Source organism: Sander lucioperca, chromosome 22 (assembly GCF_008315115.2).
Source record: "Sander lucioperca isolate FBNREF2018 chromosome 22, SLUC_FBN_1.2, whole genome shotgun sequence".
Lineage (NCBI taxonomy): Eukaryota > Metazoa > Chordata > Actinopteri > Perciformes > Percidae > Sander > Sander lucioperca.
Genome location: NC_050194.1, coordinates 7538591 through 7562027, shown reverse-complemented (window position 1 = coordinate 7562027; position 23437 = coordinate 7538591). Strand labels below are relative to the sequence as shown.

General features: G+C 40.7%; 2 protein-coding genes across 5 annotated transcripts; one reads left to right on the top strand and one right to left on the bottom strand.

Annotated features, from left to right (window-relative positions):
- Nucleotides 1-1014: 1014 nt before the first annotated feature.
- Nucleotides 1015-10289, bottom strand: LOC116046870 (cardiac-enriched FHL2-interacting protein). Of its 4 annotated transcripts, none has more exons than XM_031295336.2 (3): nucleotides 9774-10085; nucleotides 9591-9687; nucleotides 1015-8227 (listed from the first exon to the last, which is right to left on the bottom strand). In XM_031295336.2, exon 3 carries the CDS (start codon nucleotides 8113-8115, stop codon nucleotides 1909-1911), a length of 6207 nt encoding a protein of 2068 aa, XP_031151196.1. In that variant the 5' UTR covers nucleotides 8116-8227; nucleotides 9591-9687; nucleotides 9774-10085; the 3' UTR covers nucleotides 1015-1908. The 4 variants fall into 4 exon arrangements, with proteins under 4 accessions (XP_031151196.1, XP_031151197.1, XP_031151199.1 ...); XM_031295337.2 differs by having other exon boundaries at nucleotides 9591-9684; XM_031295339.2 differs by lacking the exons at nucleotides 9591-9687; nucleotides 9774-10085 and adding an exon at nucleotides 10123-10289.
- Nucleotides 10290-13735: 3446 nt separating this feature from the next.
- On the top strand, nucleotides 13736-21310 carry LOC118494217 (transmembrane protein 273-like). The gene is made up of 6 exons (XM_035997196.1): nucleotides 13736-14010; nucleotides 16947-17000; nucleotides 20059-20166; nucleotides 20636-20661; nucleotides 20834-20878; nucleotides 20923-21310. Exons 1-6 carry the CDS (start codon nucleotides 13947-13949, stop codon nucleotides 20968-20970), a joined length of 345 nt encoding a protein of 114 aa, XP_035853089.1. The 5' UTR covers nucleotides 13736-13946; the 3' UTR covers nucleotides 20971-21310.
- The last annotated feature ends 2127 nt before the right edge of the window (nucleotides 21311-23437 follow it).

Here is a 23437-nt window from a genome sequence, read left to right as displayed (position 1 = left end):
AAAGGTAGCAGGAGATTTCTTTATGTAGGCCTAATTGTATTTTAATGTTATTTTAGAAGTTGTTATATTATCTGATGTAGTTATGGCTGATACTGTGGCAGGGCCATCACAGAAAAGAAGGAAATTAAACGAAGAACAACTAAAATCTAAAAGGGAAAGGGAAAACGCGAGTCACAGCTCGGCCCGGCTTTCATCAGATGGAGACAATTACGGGAATGTAAATGATTCCAAAACCCACCCCGAATTGGCCCTCGGGAATGTAATATGTCTATTTCATTCATAAAATAACTTTACAATGCGCGATGTGGCTGTACGTCACTAGCCGACATCAAATTACGTCCCTCTTCCATTTAGCACCCGTTTATTTATTTCTTATCAGTCCGTATTTGTGTTGGCCTACTATTTTCTTTTCACTTGTCTCCCTGTACCTGTGTAAAGCGTCCTTGGGTTTCATGAAATGCGCTATAAATCTAGGTTATTATTACGTCAGTTGCTACAACAATCTCTTAATGCTTTGGCTTGTAACACAGTGACAGTGATCCCCGGTTTAGCTCACGATACATCCAAAGTTACCATAAGCAACACTTGAAATGCAACTATGCATCTGTAACGTATTCTTTCATTGTAAATGAATGATTTTCTGTCTGAGCAAAATATTCATCGCAACTATATGACCTCCCGGTAACACTAACTCTGTAATACACAGTGGGAAATACAGCACCGTAAAGAAAAGACCTTTACGACAGCAGGTGTGGTAAAAACACTAGCGCTTTTGTCCAAAGTGACCACTAGAATCAACACAAACTGAAAGCCACTTTAATCAAGGAGTTAATTACCAAATTGTAATAAACATTTGTGAACATGTGAGTTTCATTGCCTTGCTAAGAACATTATGTAAAACTAATGTCACTTTCATTTGTAATCAAATTAAATTTAAATCATCAATCATAAAAGTTACAACTTATATTAAAAAGTCATGCTTTAGATGAAATGAATGACACCAGTACAATAAAAGTCTGTAACGACAGTTTTTTTTTTTTATTGGAATGGATCACAGACACAATACAGCCCTGCTTTATTCTAGTTTAGAGAAATGCCAATGCAACAAACTTACAAAACCAATTCTCCTTCATGTTCTCGGCATATTGAAAAACTGCAAAAATTGCAACAATGCCAGTTCAAGCTTTTAGGCATTAAAAGTGAAAAGTATTTTGTATCAAACACAATAAGTGTAACCGTAATTTTAACTTGAGCATGCAATAGGTTTTTAATGTTAAGTTGTGTGGACACGATCAGTTAAAATCAATAGCATACAAATGAAAGACAATGTTGAGTGTTTGAGTGAGTTCTCTTTGTTTTCAAGTATCTCTAATGATAACTTAAGTGACTGCAAACTGTCTGGTGAAAAAAGAAATCTGAACGCAACAAACTTTGCAGGTAATGAAATAGAAAAAAACACAATAACTGAAAAGCAGTGGAGAACCCAATCCCACTGTCGTTGTATATAACAAACTCAGCATTTACAATAAATATTCCACATTTACAATCAAGCTTACCCGCTCTGTTTACACTTAAATACATTATGTACATGGATCGCCCATGTCCCTTATCTTTCTCAAAAATTGCACATTATCTTACACATATCATTTAACCCCCATTCAAACAGAAGCATTCAACTATCATTGATTCACAAATTAATTACACTCAATTCGAACTCCTTCCTCCTCACAAAACCAATTGAAGAGTAGCTTTGCAAAGCCCGGACAGCTTCTTTGTCCCATGTGAGTTAAGGCAAGTAAAGCAATAAAAAGATCAAACTCTTAACTTTGAAGGAAAAATCCACCCTGAAATGCTTTCACACTGTTCAAAATAAGTTGGATTTTATTTCCTTTCAATCCTCATAGCCTATCAGCTTGGACAGTCCACCTCCTCAGTGCCTAGAAACTCCCCTAACATGTGGTCGTGTTGACCATAGACAGGCTCTAAATAAGGATGCCCGTCCTTACAGTGCATTTGCCTCAATCTTGGCTCCATATGAGAGGCTTGGATAGGAGCCTTCTGAGCCATGGGAGACAGAGGCACCGGTACAAAGCTGTGGTAAACAACCAAAGGTTGGGTCAAAACTTCCAAGGGCGATGCCTGAGGAACAGCACCCTCTGGCGGCTGGACTGGCAGCTGCACATAGCTTCCTGTTTCAGGATCAAAGAAGGTTTTCGTCTTGACTTGTACAGGCATGTCTACAAAGAAGTACTGCCCAGAGTCTGGATCCTGGAGGAGCTTACGTTGGGTCATAGGAAAGGACTGCGTAACGATGGCGTGCTCAATGCTAGACTGGCGAGAAAGCTGGCTGGTGTGGCTTGACTGTCGGGAGAGGGTTGAAGGGTGAGGGTTAGGGTTAGGGTACGAATCAATACTGTGACTCCTTCTGATTGGGGTGTCTACGCTTGACTTTTCTCTGGCTCTGCCTCTCTGCTGAAGCTCGTCCATGATGGATTTTTCAATGCGCTGGGTCCTCGGATCAAGCTTCTCATTTACTGACGTATCGGCGCTGGGCCTGCGCTCCACTTGGTCTCCCAAGTACCTATCAATGCTTTGTGATCGGTTGATTGGCCTGTCCGTCGTGGGTCTCTCGCTGAGCTGAGCTTTGTACACAGGCACATTACTGATGACTCTATCACTACTGTAGGGCCTTTGCTCCGGCTTATCACGAATGTGTCTGTTGCTGCTGCGGCCTTGCCTTTCTGTTGCAACACTGGGTAGTGCTTCATTGTTCTCGGTACTGCTTACCACAGAATCATGGCTCTCTCTCCGAGTCTTGTGACGCATGTGGGTTCTTTCGTGATTGTGGTTTTCACTGCTATGGCCTCTTCTTTCACAGGGTATTTGCTCACTCTGGTCATCACTGGTTTTGCCATGGTGACTTTCACTGTGACGATGACTATCTGCGGTCTTTTCTCTGTGATTTCTCTCACTGCTCTCGCTACTTCGACTGCTGCTGCTTTTGTGCTCAGGTTTGTCACTGTTGTGTCTATCCACCCTGTGTTTGCTGCCGCTTTGAGACGACCTGTGGGAGGACTTCTGGGCCTCTTCCTTCTTCATCCTTCTATTTGCCAGCTTTATGGCTTTGAGAACAGCCTTTTCAGATTTGGGTAAGACAACTGGTGGTTTGGGCAGCCCTGTTTGGCTTTCATTACCACTACAGGTGGACCCAGACCGTTCACTGGGAACCTTTGACACTTCAGCAGTCTTTCCCATCTCATCAGCGGTGTCGGCTGTGCTGGCTGTTAAACTCTCCACACCTTCAGATGACGGACTCACCCCAGACAATCTATCTTCCTCCTGTGGGACAGTAAGGAATCCTCCAGCTTGTGGTTTCTTTGGGTTTTCACTTTGCAGATTCAAAGGAGACAACAGCAGTGGAGGTGAACTCTTCGATGGAATCTCTTTAGGCTTGAAGATTTCATCTGGGATAGGTGTGCTACCTCTGGTGGCAGGTTCATTGGCCAGAGGGAGCTCTGGATTTTCCTGTACTTTATCTAACTCCTCTACCCTCTCTGAACCGCTCAGACTCTCTTTTGGTGGCCATGGTTGTACAGTCTTTATCAATTTATTACTCAAAGTGATGTCTTTGACTTTAAATAAGGCAGGGATCCCCAAACTAAGTGAGAAAGTGTTGGAAGGTGACATTGGTGTCGGATTATTTTCATCATAAGTCACGCTTTGATCTGAGGTGGTGTTATCCCTTTCTTTGCTGTCCTTGTGTAGTACTTCTGTCTCTTTTTGAGGAGATTTTATCTGCCGCTTAACAACCACCGGCTCACTTTCATGGTCACTTAAAGAATAATATTCAGCTTCCGTCCTGTCCGAATCCTGTTTTGTGTTTCGTGAACTATTCCGCGTCGCCTCATCAACCTCCTCCTCCTCTCCAATCAAGTTCTCCAGAGAGTGGTAAACATTTGACTCGGTCTCAGTATTTCTGTTCAGTGTACTCTCCACAGAGAAGTAGGAGGATTTTGAGGACAAGCTGGCTTGGTCAGGTGGGCTCTGATTGACACTTTTACCATTTACCAATAGTAAGGGTGATAGTATATCCCTGTGTGTTTCACCAAGAGCATCTGCATCCACATTTATTTCCTCAATAGCTCTATTCGTTTTGTTAGGTTCTTCTGCCACTAAATTATTAGTTACATTGTCATCTGGTGTGTTTAAATGGTCTGGTCTTAAAGGAGCCTTCCGCTTTACCTTGGGTGTTTCCTTTGCCCTGACATTGCTATTTTCAAATATGGCTTCTCTTATGGGGCTCATATCTGCTTGCAAGTTAATTGCGTTTTTTGCATTTCCTTTAAACTCTGGTGAGAAACAAAATCTATTTTCAGATTGTGGGTATTTTGAAGGTAAAATAGAATCACATATAAGTCCATCAGTTAGTGTAATAGATTTTGAATTTGCTGTATTTACCACATCCCATCTCTCTTTCACAGGACTTGTGTCATGTTGACTGGATTCTCTTGTGGACTGGTCACTATATACTTGTTGTTTTCCTGAGCCTGTACTCCTCATCTCTTTTAAGCGTACCTCATCATTTTCAGATTTTACATCTTTGTTAAAGATATCCTCCTCTTCTACATTTCTCAAACTATCTGTATCCTTAGAAACACTTCCATCTCTTCTACTGCCTCCCTTTTTGCTCCTAGGAGGAACGGGAGGAACGTCTCCCTTTTTGCCATCATTTTGGTTCATCCGATTCTCTCCGCTCTCTTCAGAAATCTGTCGCACTATGTTTCTTAAATTCACCTGATCTGACTCAAAGCTTGGATCATCAATTTTGTCGATGCCAGGTAACGCTAACCTACCACCTGATCTGTGAGTCTCACCAAGTCGAGGTTCATTTTGCGACAAGATCTGTCTCATGTGATTGTGGTCTCTAAGATCACTTAACCTCTCTTTTAAATCTTTCTCTTTTAGTACAAGAGTGCTGCCATTTAGTTTCTCCTTGGCCTCTGTCATAGAATCTTTCGTGGCGTTTTTACGTTGCTCTACCCTTGTTACATAGCTTTCATCAGTGTTCTCATCAAATATTGGATTTGCGTCCTGCTCTGTGAATTTATTCTTTCTCTTCTGCCTGTCTGAGATGATCTCTTCAAGTGCCATTTTGGCTCTGTCATAATTATCATTTATAAGTGCTTTGTTTACTATGACGTTGGCATCTATCTTCGTGAAAGTCTCCTGCTTGCTCTGGTCCTTCTCTTTCTGTGCAAATAGTTCTTTCTTAGCCGTTGTGTTCCCTCTCATAGACAGCATGCCCTTCTTAATGTTCCTTAGCTCCCTTGAGATCAAATCATTCTTAGCCCTCGCCTCCTCATCTAAGTTAAGAACACTTAATTTCTTCTTCGCGTTCTCCAGAACACGATCGCCAAGCCTTGCTCTCTCCAGCTCTTTCAAAGCATGCAAATCATTAATTATATGCCCACTATCTCTCATTTCTCTGAGTGGCATCGTCTCCTTATCCACATCCAGATCGCCTTCCTGAAACTCCTCTCCTTCTTCATCATCCATCACTGCACATCTCTGATGTTTTATGTAATTATTCTGTCTGGCTGAGAATACATTTTTGAGTTTAGCCTGTTTCTGGACAGATTCATTTTCGTTTGGTGATAAATTTAGTTTTGCATCTTCCGAATCCCCATTAGTGAGCTTGTCATCATTATGTTTTTGCTTTGTGTCAAGACAGAGTTGAATATCAGATTTAGCAAAATTTCTCTTTGGAACTGGCGGGGGCTCTTTCTTGACATTACCTTTTTTGTCTACCAGGGTTGCTTCATTTCTACTTTGATATAAAACGTTGTTTTCTGGTATTGAACTCTCCCTCTTGCTGCCAAACATTTCTTTTGAATAGGCAACCTTCTTATATATTTCTTTCTCCCTCAGTTCTTCTGTGTCTGAAATTGGCTTATTGATGCTATCTGACTGAGTTGCAGATAAAGCCTTATTTTTGGCTGCACTAATTGCTTCCCTTGCTGCTTTGATCACATCCATTGTACTCATGGGTTGGCCACAAGTATCTTTTTCCTTGGAGCTGAAGTCTTTTTCTTTAATGTCTTTCACAGGTCGTTTTGCTTTGTCTGGTACATTTGGTGCTCTTTTCCCTACTGATACATTAGATGATAACCACTCTTTCTCAAGTGCATGGGGTGAAATTATGGGTGAACGCTCTTTGTTGACGTTTAAATTACTTGGTGAAAACCCGTTGTTTGTTGGCAGTGCTTTTGGTGAGAGGTCTTTATTCAGCGTGAGTGGTGAAAATTCATTTGCCTCAGTTGGAGGGACTAGAAGATATTTCATATCACTGTCCACAGGGCTGGCTTTCTTGTACAAATTCAGAGATGGGTAGTTTTGCTTTTTAGCCTTGGGACTCTTGGTCTTTTTTAATGGTGTGAAGGGGGAGATGGGATTCTCCTCACCAAGACTACCTGCAGCGTCTCTTTTGGTTTGCAAGAGATTTGATAACAAATAATCATCTGAAAGAGGTCCATCAGTATCATGCTTGGTAAGAGCAACAGTTGGGGTGCTGTTAGATTCCAAAACAGGACTGCAAACTGCATGTCCATCTTTTAAAATAGCAGGAGTGCTTAAGCCAGATGCATAGCCCTCAGAGCCAGCTTGTGGATATTTTAGATGATCTGATTGTGGAGTTTGGGTGCCACCCTCAGGCACTTCTGACGTTTTGAATTTCGGAGGGCTGTTGTAACGGCTTTTCACCCTTTTCCTGTTGTCTTTGAGGTTGAAGAGGATGCTCGAGGCGAGTGATTTGTAGCTGTCCCGCTTGACTGGAGGTTCAGGGGTCAGTTTGGCCTCAGAGTGTGGTCTTTGTGGGAAGTCTAGGGCAGCGGGCGAGAGGATAGTTTGGAGGATTTCTGATGTTTCTGTCGGTTGTCTGGAGGGAATGAGGGGAGTCATCAGCTGGCAGATGCTGAATGGAGTTGATGCCAAAGAGCTGACTTCCTCAACCGCTTTCACCTCCACACATCTAGCTTCCTTTTTGAGCAACCAAAGACTTTCATCCAAAGTTTTTGAACTGTTTTCCTGAGGTGGTATCCCAGGCTGATTGACTGGAATTACACTTTTTGCCCTGGACCTGTTGCGCCTCCAGGGGGCAGCACTCCCATCTCCTCCGTCTGATGAGCACCTTTTATCAGCCGGAGTGGCTATGGGCTTTGGCAGAACCTTTGGGGGAGGAGGGGGAGGGATGGGTTTAGGAGCAGTAAGAGGAGGGGCTGCTTTCTGGCATGACTGCGCCTCCTCTGTATGCTGAGTCTCTTTTCTGTGTGCCTCTGTCAGCTCCTTGTAAAAAGGCAAATCGTACCATTTAGGGATATTATCTGTGGGGAGAATAGAGGTTTCCTCTCGACCAAAGGGAAACTGTTTAAAATCTCTCCATGATTGGAAAGGACTGAACTCACTGTGGAGGAAAAAGTTTTTAATGTGAAGTTTCCTTAGTTTGACAGTGGATTTCCCATTTTGGCTCTTTTTGAATTTCTCAGAGGGAAGGGCAGCATCTTTTCCTGCTTTGTTTGGCGAACCGTCAACAGAGCGATGCCTATGGCGGTTCTTGTAATGTCCATCTGTGAGATTGGTGTGATAATCCGAGGAGAAATCCGATAGCTCTCTTTGGATGCTGCGAAGTGCAGACTTATCCCATGATTCCCCGTTAGTGTCTGGCATACCTCCATTTTTGATTAGCATCCCCTCACGGCTTTCCTCTGTAGCACTTAATGCCTTGAGGAAAGACGATATGTGGGATATATTCTTATGTTGTTGCTGGGCATAGTTTTTGTCTTTTTTGTTTTGCCCTTGCTTTTTAGATTCCTTATGAGTCTTTTTAAGAGGCTCCCCCACCAAAGGTTTGTGGCAGTTGAAAGGTGAGTATCCATACAAGAACTCGTCATTGTAGGCCGCATCATCTCCGACGCAGAGACTTCGGAAGGCCCGATCGGTGAGAGTGCTGACCTCGCGATCGGTCTCGTCCATCAACAAGTCGGTGAAGCCGTTGGGGAAGCGATGGTGGAGCATGCTCCCCACCCGATGGCTCATGTGTCGCTTTTCCACACAGGTCATGATGTCAACAGCTCTCTTTCTGTCTCGTGCATCACCTGTCTTGCTTCCTCTACAGCTCCTGCAGCTCTGCAGCTCCGTTGGTTTTTGTCCAGCCCAGGGATGTGTTTACTTCCTAAAAACGAGACAGTGAAGTCAGTGTTTAAATGTTGTGGTTTTAAACCAATATGCCCACTCACACATTGTAAGTAGTTGTAGTTATCATCCCAGAATTTGTGCAGTTCAAAAACTCACAAAAGGTTCTTTGATGATTACTATAAAAGGTTTTGAACTCTGTAGTTTCAACGATGACCTTTGTGTACAAGACGTGTCGTGCTGTCACTATACAGGCAGCAGACAAACAATTCATGCCACGCACTGGCTATTTTAAGCACTGTATGGTGCCTTAAGGTGTGAGCACTAAGCATACTGTTGGTGGCTATGAGAACTAATCCATTTATAGGATGAACATTTTTGTTGTTCTTGTGTGCATTTCAAATCGAAGACCCACGCTTCACATTGGTCCATTTCAAATGCAATCATATAGTATTTTTCACATTTAATAGGTTTTTGTATAGACAAATCCTCTGCAAAGCTACAGAACAGTGTTGATATCCTGCAGGTTTACACCACAGAGCGAGGGAAATACACGTAAATCATGACATCAGTCACATAGCGCCTCAGCAGCAGCTGCTCTACTGTAGCTTACTTTAGCTATCTGGGTGAGGTCTTAGAATAGCTCATTAACCCATTTATATGTCCTGACCTGGGAGCATAGCCACTGGCATATAACTCAACTCTTTAACTATATGCAAAATCATGACTCTCCTTATAAGCAGATGAGATTGAGACAAATATAAACCCAGACATTCAGCGATTCAATGATGTCTTTGTTTTTAACTGTGCATTAAAAGTGTAGAGTTTGAAAGCAGTTTTGGTTGTCAAGACATTTATGTTCACAGTCAAGGAGGATTTGAAGAGAGGCTTACAACAGCCAATAAGACAAATCATTATTATTATAATTATTACTATTAGAAGCTAACAAACTAGGTACATTTTGCCAGAACCTAGTGACTTTACTGTATCTTTAGCCTGACTTGGAGAATGTTTTGGCTTTCCAGGAGACTTTGGCCGCCAACAGTCTACCAGCTCTCATAACCAGAGATCAGTTAGCAACGACGGTACTTTCCCAGCATCTGCTCGTGTATTTATACCCAAGGTATGAAGTAGCCCAGATAACTGTACTGTATATAGGCGCAACCATTGGAACATAATTTTCAATTTTCCTTAAAGATGTGTAAATATCAGTGTATATGATATGACACTATGCATGTGTAATGATTTTATAGCAATACAATCCTGAGGCCCTTGTGCTGTAGGTCTTTTTGGACATTAATGTTAAGCCCAAGTCTAACTTATTATAGCTTATATTCTGCCTGCTGGCCCTCAGTATTTTCCATGTCTTTGTAAACATCCTTATAATCACACTGCTCCCTCACCTTGGTGATGGGTCTTTCATGCTGAGTGTAACAGCCCACTCTAGACTGTAGTATCAAACAAAAATCCTCAGTGTAGACTCCAGTGCAGAATCACCTGCTGAGAATAAATTCTAGTTAGCGGTTGTCATTTAATATGAAAACAAAGTCTTTCTCTTGAAGTTAAAGAGACAAAGAAAAACTCACCAAAGTGAGTCAAGCCCTCAGATCCATGTCCAAATGCACTGGTGTGGCCGGGGTCCTGATAGCCAGCTCAGAAGATACCAAAATAGACGCACAAGTCGGTGTGGCCAAACTGAGCCCCAACACAGAGCGCAGCTAGCTAGCTCACATTGGAATAACCAGTGGGTGTCGAGTGGCAGGGCAGCAGGATGAAATGGACACTGTCATTGGTTATTTCTGTAACTAAGCAGTGAGGGCTGATATGCTCTCTCATTGACCCTTTCTTTACTGTTAGGCACGTTTGAAAAGATGGCATCAATACTCATACGTTGAGTCTTTGTAGAGACAATACAGACGGGTGGGGTGTACTTACCATCGACTAACATTTAGCTTGTGACTCATTTAGCCTCTGTCACCCAGGGAAACAAGCTTTTGGATTTAGCCCATTGCATCACACAACTTCAAATTAGCACGACGGTCCCTGAAGTGAAGATTGGTAGCTGGAGGTTGGGTGTATGTCTGCTGACTGATATGACTTTGACGGGGCTGGGCTAATTCTTGTTGTTCAAGCTTTGTTTACAAGGCCGTGTTGTGGACATGAAAGTGTGTGTCTGGGTAGTCTAGTTTTAGGACCAATGCAGCTGTTGTTGCTGTGATATTAAGCTGAAATGGGGGGGGGGGGGGGGACATTTTGTTGACTTGTTACCCTTCGTGAGTCAGAGGAAGTCAATGGATGAGGTCACATGTTAAGCTTGACCCTGTGCATTCCCTAAATGGATAAAGTGGAGTGATTAATAAATACTATGTGGCTAACTTGGTTTTATTTGTCATGAGAGAACAATATGCATAGCCCACTGCCTGTATATAGCATCACCATCATATGTCAATATGATCTGTTGGACACAAAATAAGTTTTGAGAGCATAAAAACTAGGGCTGTCAAAATAACGTGTTAATTTCGATTAATTAATCTGAGAAAAAATAACGCGTTAAAAAAAATAACGCAGATGAATCCATTCCATATTGACGTTTGACCCGGAGCCGTTCTAGCCACCATTGGACTGTAAAATGAAGGAGGGAGACGAGAAGTAGTTACAGAGTATGTAATTCATTTGATTACATTTTATAATCGATTGACAGCCCTAATAAAAACAATTTTTTCAATTTCTGTTAAGTCCTCATTGGACACAACGACAACTACATGGCCCCAGCAAGGTATTTAAGCTAGTCTATTTCTGTCATGTTATATTTCAAAAGGTAATAGCCTGCCTGTCTGCCGACACTGACATCTGCACCTTCCACACTTCAGCTACAGCCAAATGCTAAGCTTGCTTGTGAGTTGACTACCTTTAGGTGGTAACACATGGAATTTTCTGCAAAGAAATGGACTTGAAATTAGGCAATAATGTTTATTTTGAATTGACAAATATTCTTAACTTGCACAATGTATTTGTTAAAAGTGCATGAATCAGGTTAAAAAGGTCATTAAAACAGTTTTCCCTTGAGTTGCTTACTTTTTTCAAAGGATATAATGATTGCACTTGCAGATCATGTAGTGTTTTCATTTTCAACGGGGAAAAATCCTTGCATTGTTTTGTGGAGATACACTTACTTGCTGAGCAGTGTAGGCATATCATGTTGTAAGCAGAGATACAGTAGGCTATGTGAGGGCATTTCCCTTTTACTGTCTAGACTCACATCTTGCCCAGAATAAGGCCTCACATGAGCCTGCCCCCTCAATTTCTAGCCCTTTTCTCACCTTTCTCTTTTTGCCTCCAAACCTCAGACAGCAAATTAGACCCACTGCTTGTGCCAGTTATTCCCTAGGTCCTAGCCACAAAGCTAACCCATGCTATATTAGGAGTTGAAGTGAAATTCTGACCAAAATCTAACTTTTAAGCATGAGCAATTGTAAACTGTAAAACTGTTTACTTGAAAAGTGTCTGTAAAAAGTTTGTCGATTCATCATTATTTGTGAATAATGTAAGAAATTACATTTTTGAAATTCAGTTGTTTTTTCTTAGCCAGCAAGCTAGCAAATGGTATATATGACCAGACATGGTCCTAGGCAAGTTCGTAATTTAGGCTAGTCAATGAGTGAACGGAGATAGTATGACCCTGTATTAGGGCCATTGTAGGTTAAAAAAAATGTAAAGTTATGCAGCTGGGGGAGGGGGTAATATTCAGAGAAAAAAACTATTTCCTAGATTAAAGTAGTAAATTTACGAAAAGTTTTAAGAAAAACTCATTAATTTTTTGTAAGAATCTGTAATTGTTGGCGTCACAAATTTATGAGGAAAAGAAAGTGTATAATGCCTGCAGTTGATAACCTCATCAAATTATACTTTGCAATTGGATTTATAGCAATAAGGAAATAGGTGATTTAAGCCCAAATCATCATATTATCATAAGCATGCAGACTTTATAGAGACATTGCCCTTAACTGGGCATATTCAGAAAAAAACATACTGATTTGGATGATAGCTTTTGTGCATCAGGAACAAAATTTCTGACTATAATCTCACAGAATATCCAACTTTTTCTCAGAATATTATCCCCCACTCTGTGATTTTCCTTACCTACAATGGCCTAATACGGCATAGTAGGGATAGAGTCGATCTGACCAATAAAAAAGCAGGAGAGGCTTTCTGAAGTGTGCAATGCAAGGCACTTTTTTTCTTGAAGAGCCACCTTTGAGATTTTAGAATAAAGCTCTGTCACTATATTTAGCTGACTGTGAGGAAAATACTGAGCACACAGGTGGACAGCAGAGACATGGATTAGGCTATCTTTTGTACCTTTTCGTTTATCTGTTTTTATCTTTTTCATTAGGCTTGCATGAATGCATGGATATAAACAACGCAGAACATATTTTATAGTCCATCACGTTCATAAAAGGTTTGACCTTTCATGCAAAGACAACAGTCATTTTTACCTGTCATACAATGAGAACAGCTTTAAAAGCACAAAGCAGACAGACAGGTTAATTGGACAACAGACACCAAGGAATAAACTTCAGTACACCAGGGTCAGGACTCAGTCTTTGTTTGCGCCATTTTGACTGACACCCACATGTGTTCGGTTTGGCTTTAAAACCACAGGGAGCCAGCAAGCAGCCTGACTCATGCTCCTTCATGCCCACAGAGAGGACAGACAGACAGACAGACCCACCCACCCACGTATGGATATACAGAAGATGTGGTGACAGACAGTCATACCACACAAATTGTACTTCAATAAAAAAAAATCTCTTCTTTATGTTATTGCATCCTGATTAGCGGTCAGTGGACTGGACAACTGTGTTTGCAATTTAATTGTTTCCTGTGCATGGTGAAACGAAAGTGTCAAATAAGTCACTGTAGAAATGAAGCACATATGTTACATTAATTTTTAGATGAAAAGGGTTTTTCCCCACAAGTAGTAAATATGTTTTGAAATGTACTTTTCTGATTTCATAGGTATACAAACTAAAGAGGAGCCTAGACTGCAGCCTCCAGTTCCAACATAACATAACTTTATCACACAGTCGTTATTTGCCTTGTGTGAGGGGAGTAATGACAGAACTGCAATAACTGATAACCCCCGAGGACTGATACGCCCGGCGGCTGACCAATCAAAGGAGAGCATTCACACGCTGCAAATGCAGTTACATCATCATCGCATGAAGAAGTTGAGATAATAAACGTGGTCAAACACTAACTGCCAGAAAACACTATCAATTGGATCCAGTGTGATTTGCGTGAGCCAAAACCTTGACCTAATATTTGACCTGACATTTTATTGGCAGTAATACATCTGAATGCCATCATGGCTGCCAGGGTTACATCTGACCCACAAATCTTTCTACCCAAACCACAACATCATTAACCTACATCTAACAATCTAATCAACAAGTATCACTGCCAACCCTTAATATTGCTTGCCAATCAGGAGGTGCTTGCTGAAAATACATGAAAGAATGCATGCAAACTAGCATGAATTCGCTTTAATTCTAAAACTCATCTCAAGAAATGTGGGGGGCCCTGCATTACAGCAGCTTATAGGACATTGAACGAAAGTCAGATCGACGCATAATCTTTTCATCGCAAAGCTTTGAAACCCACAAGCTCAGGAAATGGCTCATCATGAAAAACATGTATGAAATAAGACTCACAGCACTTCCAAGAAGTCAGTGAACTGCACAGAAACACCACACGAGATGATAGCATTTCAGATGTATGGTGGGGGTTTGTCAGCTGTCATCAGGGCTGTCCTTATCACTGGTGAGTACAATGGACTTGTATGTTGTAGTAAATAATATTTATCAAACTTATACAGATGTATTACCTACATATGCTGAGGTGATGATGATAAAAACCATTAGATATCAGCAAGGTCACCTGTTCTACCATATAAAAAATATTCTTTTATATAAGTGTATAATTTATAATTACAAAACAATTTACGAAATTACAAAACAAGGGTTAAAAACAAACTTTGGTAACTAAATTATGTAGCTAATCTTACTGCACTCTCTGCCACATACAGCTCATTAGACAGCTATCACAAGCTAGCTGGGTAGAGAGCCAAAGGCTAGCCTTAGCTAAAGCCAGTAAAAGTTAAAAATTACTTGAACTTCCCCCACTTGTTGTCTTAAAAATACCATTTTGATGAACAGAGATATTGGTATTTCAGTTATTTCACAAAACTCAGTGGAGTCTTAGCTTAAACAAATAATGAAGGGGACTATAGCCCTAGCTAAACTCCTGTTAAGCTAGCAAGCTAAGTAGATCCCAGGAGCTGCCACCTCAGCTTTTGACTGGATATCACAATTTGATGTGGTTAAGCTACTTGTAAATTACATATTTAAATGTAATAATTGCTAATAAATGTAGTATATTTATTTTAACATAACAATTTAAAAAAAGAAACTGAGAGACATATGTATGACCAGACAGAAATAGCCTAGAGTAGATAAAAAAAAAAGCTTTTAGCATAGTAAAGTATGTGAAATGTCAATTTCAATTTAGCTATTAGCCTTTAGCTAGCAAGTTAAGCGTGTAAACTAACCGGCTGTAAACGTTCCAACATTATGGTAATAAATGCTGCATTGTATGTTACGTGTGATGGAGGGTAGTGATTTACAACTACAACAAAACACATTTAAATCCTATAAGCTTCAAATAACAGAGTAGTTAAATGGAAAAGAAAGCTAAATTAACTTTTTTCATATAGACTACTGCAAATTTCTTTTATATTCCCTGAAGACCCAAAGGCAGGCTGCAATATGTATACTTTTTAGGTAGGCTAATGTGTAGGTTCTATTCCATGATTGTTGGAGGTAAAAATAAATCAGTCTTAAAGGCATAACACGAAGGCTTTACAACCTTTTTTTATGGTTTGTCGGCCAGCCTGAAAACTTGAATCCCTTTTTTCTCTATTTCAATGCTTCTCTACTTGGGCTACTGCTCTCTCTGGCCTTGTAGGGAAGTAGCCTATTTTATTGAAATAAAACAAATCAATACATTCAATTCAATGTGTTTTGTGTTGCTGCCAATTTCAACACAACCATGTTAATGTGAAATAATGTGCAGTAATCTGCTGCTTGCTGGACGTGACACATTATTTAAGAGGTCGAGCTCTGGTCACTGGAAACTTTATCTCTCCCAACACTCAGGACGTGTTAAGCTGAAATTACCATAGACTGATACATAACACATAGATTGTCCCATGACTAGCCACAGGTTCAAACCCTGCAACCAGCCAACATTGTGAACTCCTGTTTATGACCGACAGCAGGGTACAAAAGCTGTTGTTGTACTGATCCCCGAGGGGAAATGCGTGTTTCCGCCCCTGCAAGAAAATCAAATCAAATCCTACAATATGTTCACAGAAAAATGACCACTTCAAATGTCACAGGTTATTCATTTTCTAGGTTTATTCATTGTCTGATTTCTGCTGAACCTGCACTTACTGTACTTTAGTTTTTATTTAGGATCTCACATAGGGTAACAGCAGGCCAGGTCCCAGAGCTGCCAGAGGAATGGGACTGGGGGTTATAAAATGTAAGATAGCCATTTGCTGAGCATGTATGCTCTGTTTCAGCAACACCCTGCTCCACTCTCAGTTACAGTCATACCTTACCACCCACGGTACCACTCCTCTGTCATTTCGCGTTTGAACCGGAGCAGCTGTCTGGCTCAAGGATATTTTGGCATAAAATTGGATTTCTCTTTCCTATATTTTGCCTTGCATGTCCACAACTTAATATCCCACTGTAGCCACTAAGTTGTGTGTGACGCAGAAACAAACATGGATGGTGGGTCCAATAATGATCACATGGACCTTATGTGAACAAGCCATTAAGCATGTCTTGATCCTGCTCTTTTTCAAAGTGGCATTTCATAATCTTAAATCGAAATTCATAATTCCCACACTTGCATGCAATAAGTTGACACAAAGTATGTACACTCTTCAGTGGACAGTGTAGCTAGTAATCTAAATATTCACCTTTGTTTATACACCGTAAAATAAGTCCTTTAGACAAAATTTAACTGTTAACTTTTCAAATCTGCTCATCAATTCAGTTTAATCTACTGTACTATAAGGATGGTTTGCGTAGTTGTTTGTATTTCTCTCAACTAAGATCCCATTTCCCATAAACATGATTGATTTGGTCACCATTGATATACAGTATTTTGTTCTTAACCCATTTTTATAGTTTTCTCTTTCTATCATCTAAAATCTTTTTGCTCTTGTGTCAATTTTTTAAATGCTTGCTATCTTGTTAGGAATATTGAAATAAATTAAAGTTAATTAAATGTTTTTGTTTTGTTTTTTAAAAAAGTCCAAGGTTTCACACTGGTATGCACTGGTGTGCACTGGTATAAAGCCTTTAAGTGCACACATGTGGTTAACTTCTCCAACCCCTCTAGGATTGTGGTGAAATGGGAGCAATGACCACTACCGAGGTGTCCTTGAGCAAGGCATTTACAATGCTACTGCCCCAGCGATGTTTAAAAAGTACTGCAGAATACTGCAGGTGCATGAAATCTTCACTTCATGATCACTATTGTGCAACTGTTTGTAATGGCAGAACAATGACACCAAGCTTGGCCTTATCTGATGTCAACATCACTGTGGTATTACCTCCTTCCTGTCAGTCTTAACAGCCTGTTTCTGTGACCTGAAAATAATTCACAGAAAACAATTGTTTCAGAGTGTCTGCTGACTAGTGTGAGAGGAGATGGAACAGATTCTACAGAGAAACCAGGTGGGTCAACAGGTTACGCTGAACACACAACCGCTGTGTCTTCAGTCTCAGCCTTATTGGAAATTATTATTATTATTGGTAATTTCCAGCGAGTCCTTAAGTATAGGCTCTGTTGTTACACTGACAACATGGTCCATGGTCTGTTAAAGTGCTCATATTATGCTTTTTGGCTTTTTCCCTTTCCTTTATTGTGTTATACATCTTTTTTGTGCATGTTATAGGTTTACAAAGTGAAAAAGCCCAAAGTCCACCCCAAAGGGACTTACCATCTCCAACAGGTAATAGTCCAGCTTTTACTTCTGTGACGAACGTGCGTCACTTTGTAACACACGTTATAATGTTCGCCTAGCTGCTAGCATGGCACTCCCTCATGCTCTGCAACTGACTAGCTAGCAGTACTTACTGCGCATGTGCGACTCCCAACAAAGATGGATCAGAAGTGTGATGTCTCACTCTGTAGCTAAAACAGAGAGCTCAACACACAGGGTGAAAAGAGGAGCTGCAGCAATGTGCAGTACAACAAATATTTGGTGTTTTCTGAAAATTAAACCACCTAAATCTGTTCTGGTAAAACCTCTAAATACAATTATTAACCTGAAAATGAGCATAATATGAGCACTTTAACACATTCATTCTGCAACAATACTAAAATAATGCCACTGTAAATGTATTTGTGTTTATTACATTTTTAAGTAAAGTTGTTAGAGCAGAACCATAAAAAGTCAGTTCGACTAAATTACAAGAGAAGATTACTTTACCCTAGTGTTACCTAAACATTCAGGCGGGGCTGGTTTTATGTGCCAGGGTTTTGCGTTCTCTTGGTATATGAAAAATCCAAGGAATATTTTTGTTGAGTAGGTCAATGGCTCCCAACCTTCGGGGCAAGACTGCTACAGGGGTTTGCAGGATACATTTTAGGTGTCATGAGCAGGGACGATTGCAGGATTTTTTTAGGTGGGGTGGCACAGGGGGGGACCAATAATCAGTCAGGTTGATTTATCTGACTACTGCATTGAAAATCGGCTTAGACTATAGGAAGTATTGGATAGGATTGAACAACACAATGTAATTCTGCTAAATAAAACATAACATTCATTATAAATTTCACTTGTTTTCATTTAAGAAAAAAAAATATACAATACACATTTATAAGGTCAGTCTGCCACTTTAAAAAAAAAAACATATCCAATGCTGGTTCCATGGTATCAGAATTTTGGATAATCATCATGGAAACATTAGTTCAGTTCATTGTTTATTGTCCTTGTGGGGAAATTAGGTTGCAGCCGAAATCACAAGGCATTTTTGATAACATTAAGACAAGAAAATAAGACAAAAAAGACCGTAACAAGAAGAGAGAAATAAATAAATAAATATAACCTTGTTAACGTACAGGACCTTCATTAAAGGAACACGTTGACTTATTGGGGCTTTAGCTTATTCACCATAACCCCCAGAGTAAGACAAGTCGATACATACCCTTCTCGTGTCCGTGCGTGTTGTAACGCTGTCTGACGGTTCCACCGGTAGCTTAGCCTAGCACAGAACCTGCAGGTGAATGGTTCCAGTAATCCTACTGTTCCGAATAAGTGACAAAATAACGCCAACATGTTCCTATTTACATGTTGTGATTTGTATAGTCACAGCATGTACAAAAAACAACGTAACATGAGACACAGCCATCTTCTAACCATAAACAAACCGGGAACTATATTCTCAGAAAGGCTTGCTGCAAAGCAAATCACTCCGCCCAAGTAGCAGAAGTAGCAGTGCTTCGCCTTCTGAGAATATAGTTTGTTTACGGTTAGAAGATGGCTGTGTCTCATGTTACGTTGTTTTTTGCAGTGACTCTACAAATCACAACATGTAAATAGGAACATGTTGGTGTTATTTTGTCACTTATTCGGAGCAGTAGGCTAGATGGAGCCAGTTACCTGCAGGTTCTGTGCTAGGCTAAGCTACCGGTGGAACCGTCAGACAGCGTTACAACACGCACGGACACGAGAAGGGTATGTATCGACTTGTCTTACTCTGGGGGTTACGGTTTCATTAAGGAGTTTTGATAGCTGTTTGCCTTTCTTAGTGTTCTGTTTTTATACATGCACACACACACATATATATATATATATATATATATATATATATATATACACACTCTAGCCCAATGGATTGGTCGGGGCACCGGGGTGGGGTAATCATATTTCCGGGGGGCGGGTGCCACCCCGTGCCCCCCTTCTAGCCCCGCCCCTGTTCGTGAGTGGATAAAAGGAAAGGGAAAGGGAGAAAGACTGGGAGAACTGGTCACAACCATTGATAGAGGGTCACAAGTAGACACAACTGTTTCTTGAGACGACAGTAGCTCAGTCTGTTCGGACTTTGCTTAGGAACCGGAGGGTCACCAGTCCAGCTCGGAGAGTACGGAGAGTGGACTCAGTGTTTCTCCTATAATTGTGCGGCCCAACAGGGGAACCCCCACCAGGCCAGAAAAAAAAAAAGTTAATGCCAAAGTAACGCCAAATATACATTGTAGTTGTCACAATCTGGAATTTGCTTGATGTTAAACTTGGCCTTTCATGCTCCTTGACCGCAAATCTGGACATTTTTCCAATCTGTCTTGTTTGTAAAGTGAATATGCTTCAGATATAAGCAGGACAGCCTATTTGTAAAAAGATTGCCAGTGTTTTGTTCAAGAAGTCAATTTCTCATGAGAGTGTAACCCCCCCTCAGTGATTAACTGGACTTTCCAGAATCAAATTGCAAACACTGGTGATGCAATACAATTTTCAGAAAGACGCATGATACCATGACTGAGAATTTTATCATCTATAAAGTAAACAAGTTGGGAAATACACATACGCACGCACGCGCACACACACACACACACACACACACACACACACACACACACACACACACACACACACACGGTGTTTAGTATGTCAGGAGGCCTGAACATGAGCTGGCATTACTCAAACTGATGTTCTGTTCTGTCACTGTATTGCGTTGCGTCTTGTTTGTTATTGGCCGTGTGACGATGCCTGTTGGTTGTTTTTGTTTCCAGAAATTAAGTACGCTTTGATCGGAGGTGGGATCGGCCTGTTCTTGGCTGCTGGATTTATTATTTTCAAGTTCTGCATCATCAGGAAGCATATCCGTGATTACAACAAAGGTGAGGGGATGGACTGTGAGATCATATTACACACATTTACTATCGTGATTTGCGAACTGTACGATTGAACAACTTTTTTCTTCCTTTTATATTTCTCTTTTTAGATTTGCCTAAATTTCTATTCCTTATATTGTCGCCGTCGGGTGAAAACCTTGTTTGTCCAAAACCTTTGCTTTTCAGGAAATTATGAAAGGCTAATGTCAAAACATGTTATTAAGCTTTTTTTCTCAGAAGAAATCACCTCGTCACTGTTTAAATATCTGTAATGCCTACAGACAGACGTAAAAAGTGACCAATAGCATTGTGTATGAAAAAAATTAAAATTATGAAATATGGAGATACAAGGTGTCTGCCCGACAGCGACGATATCTAAATCACATGTAATTTAGAAAGTTGGATAGAATATGACACTGTGCTTTGTCTGGTATATTAACATCATCATTATATATCAAACTGTTCTTCCCTACAGATGGGACCATGAAGAGACCTTTAAAGGTAAGATGTTAACTTTAAAGACTGGGCCATAATTATAGTACTAATTATTTTTTTCTGTCCATCATCCAAATTATGTTTTCTAACTTTCTTGTATTTTGTTAATTGAAAGAAGCATGTTTGTATTAAAAGGTCCAGGTTCCCATACATAACATTTATTTACTCTCAACTACAGACTCAAATGGTCCATTTGGGCCATTCCAGCCAACCAGAACATCCCATGGCTGCGGTGTCCGATGACTTGTAATGCTAAATGTCAGGCACAGTGATTTGCAAGATGATGTGAACCCTGCAAACATGGCTACTGGGTGAAAGGTCAACCAGGCGGCCTATCGTCTCCTCACGTTTTGTCGCTCTAACCTAGATCTGCTTTACGCATGTAATTGAACCTCAATAACGTAGCATTATGGTTTTCATAATAAGACTGAATACTTGTAATAATGCCTTTTTATTTGGGTGTGGAGTTGTGTTGTCTAAAACATAAACAAGATGTCAGCCATTTAAAAAAAAAGCCTGAATATGTGTGTATTTGTCTTATGTTTCACTCTCTGAGGAAAATCGAACTGCTCCACTGACCACTCAGCAGAAAACCTCTGGACTAACAATTACTTTATACATTTTCCACAAGGGGGCGATATTTACCACCAAGAAATAAAAAACAAATGTTAGACAAACTGAAGTCCAGTTTCACATCTGAGCACCAGAGGAGCCTTGTAAACAATTATTTGTACTTTGATGACTTGTATTTACATCAGAGCATAAACTAATGGGACATTTAATCATATCTGGATAATGATGTGTCCCAGTTTCCCTTAATAAAGCAACATTCTTATCATCATCATCATAAAAAAAAAAAAAAAAAAACTTAACTGTGCCTTAAGGCTGATTTATACTTCTGCGTAAAATCTACGCAGTTGCTATGCACGTAGGTACGTGAAGATACAAACCTACGCCGGACCCTATGCCGTAGCCTGACGCGCACCTCTCGAAAAATAGTAACTACACGTCGTGGCAACGCACATCGCTCGGCCGTGGCTTTGTAGCGTTGCATTTCCCCCGACTCATTTCCTGGTTCTCCTTCTCCATAAATAACATGAAATCAAGGAGAGGGTTACCTTTTCCTTCTACATATTTCCCACCTTGGTCAGAAAGAACAGGGGAGTGACTTTGTTTCTCTCACTATGACTCAAGAGTCTCGCTCCGAAGCTAATCGCCCGTCGCTCTCTCACTTCTCCCTCGCTCTACCACACACACCTCCGCAGAACCATAAAACAGCCTTTAATCTCAACTGGCATTTCTTTCTGTAGCACTTTTGCCTCTTGCAGGATCTTTCTGTATACAAAGAAAAAGTGTCAGTGGTGTGTTTCTTAGAATACAATAGAATAGACTTCATTGTCATTGCACAAGCTTGTGTACCACGAAATCTGCTGTGCCATACCTGAAAATAAAAGTTCTAAAAGTAATAAATACACAAAAAAATACTCTAACATTCACTCGCTCACAGTTATTCCAGTCAATAAATATTTGAATATGCATTTTAAAAGCATGGAAACAGTATTGCATGGGTTGTATTTTTGCACATCTAGTTCATGACACCAAGGTGGGGAAATGTTTGATTTTGTTCAGTTCAGTGATGGCTCTTGGATAAAAAAAAACTGTCCTTCAGTCTGGAGGTGCAAGCTTTGAGTGCTCTGTAGTGCCTCCCGGAGGTAAACAGACAGGGATTGGTCGCATCTGCCACGATGTTGTTAGCTCTGCAGATACAGCAGGTCCCGAAGGTGTCCTGCAGAGATGGCAGGGTGATTCAATGATTTTTCCCGCAGTTTTTACAACTCTCTGGATACTTTTTCTCTCTGCCTATGTACAATTTGCATACCAGGCAGTGAAGAAAATTCAGGAAAAAAGTACTGGCCCGAAGGCCAGAGGAAGATCTGACTCCAGTTATCTATACACTCTAATTCTCGCGTGTTGGTTAATGAGACTAATGACACCAGAACTCAGGGATCAAAACTGAGAAGATAGATTAAAGTCAAGAACGTTTACTGAAGTCCAGCATTTAAGTTTACAAAACACAATTGTGGGTTCACAAAAATGACACTAAGTTTCCCTAACCGCAGACAAAGTATACAGAGTTCAAGTCAGCAAAGTCTATGTCAGATTATGAACACCATCTAACCAAATTCCTAATCTTTTAACATCTTGCTTGAAGGCGTCCCCGTCCTCTCTCTCTCTCTCTCTCTCTCTCTCTCTCTCTCTCTCTCTCTCTCCTTTCTCCAGGCAGATTATCCAGCTCTCACACACACACACACACACACACACACACACACACACACACACACTGACTTAGAGGCTACCCTCTCCCGTTCCACCTCTCCGTCTGGTACAGAAAAACATAGACTCACATTTCTGAACTATAAATCCGTGTGTCCCGAGTCTATATATTATACAGGGAATACAACTATAATACTGAGAATAACACATTTAGATTATAGAAATATTTGTACAGTAGTCAGACAGTATGTTAAAAGACTTTCAACGGAGCAGTGATGAAAGGCTCTTAGCCGTTCTGCAGACAGTGTGTTCTTTGCCAGTGTCCGTAAGAAGTAGAGCCGCTGCTGAGCCCTTTAAACCAGGGCAGAGGAGTTGATTGTCCATTCGAGGTCATCCACTGATGTGAGTCCCCAGAAACTTGAAGCTGGCGACCCTCTCCTCTTCCTCTCCCCTGATGGTTAGTAGAACATGGTCTCTCTCTCTCTCTCTCTCTCTCTCTCTCTCTCTC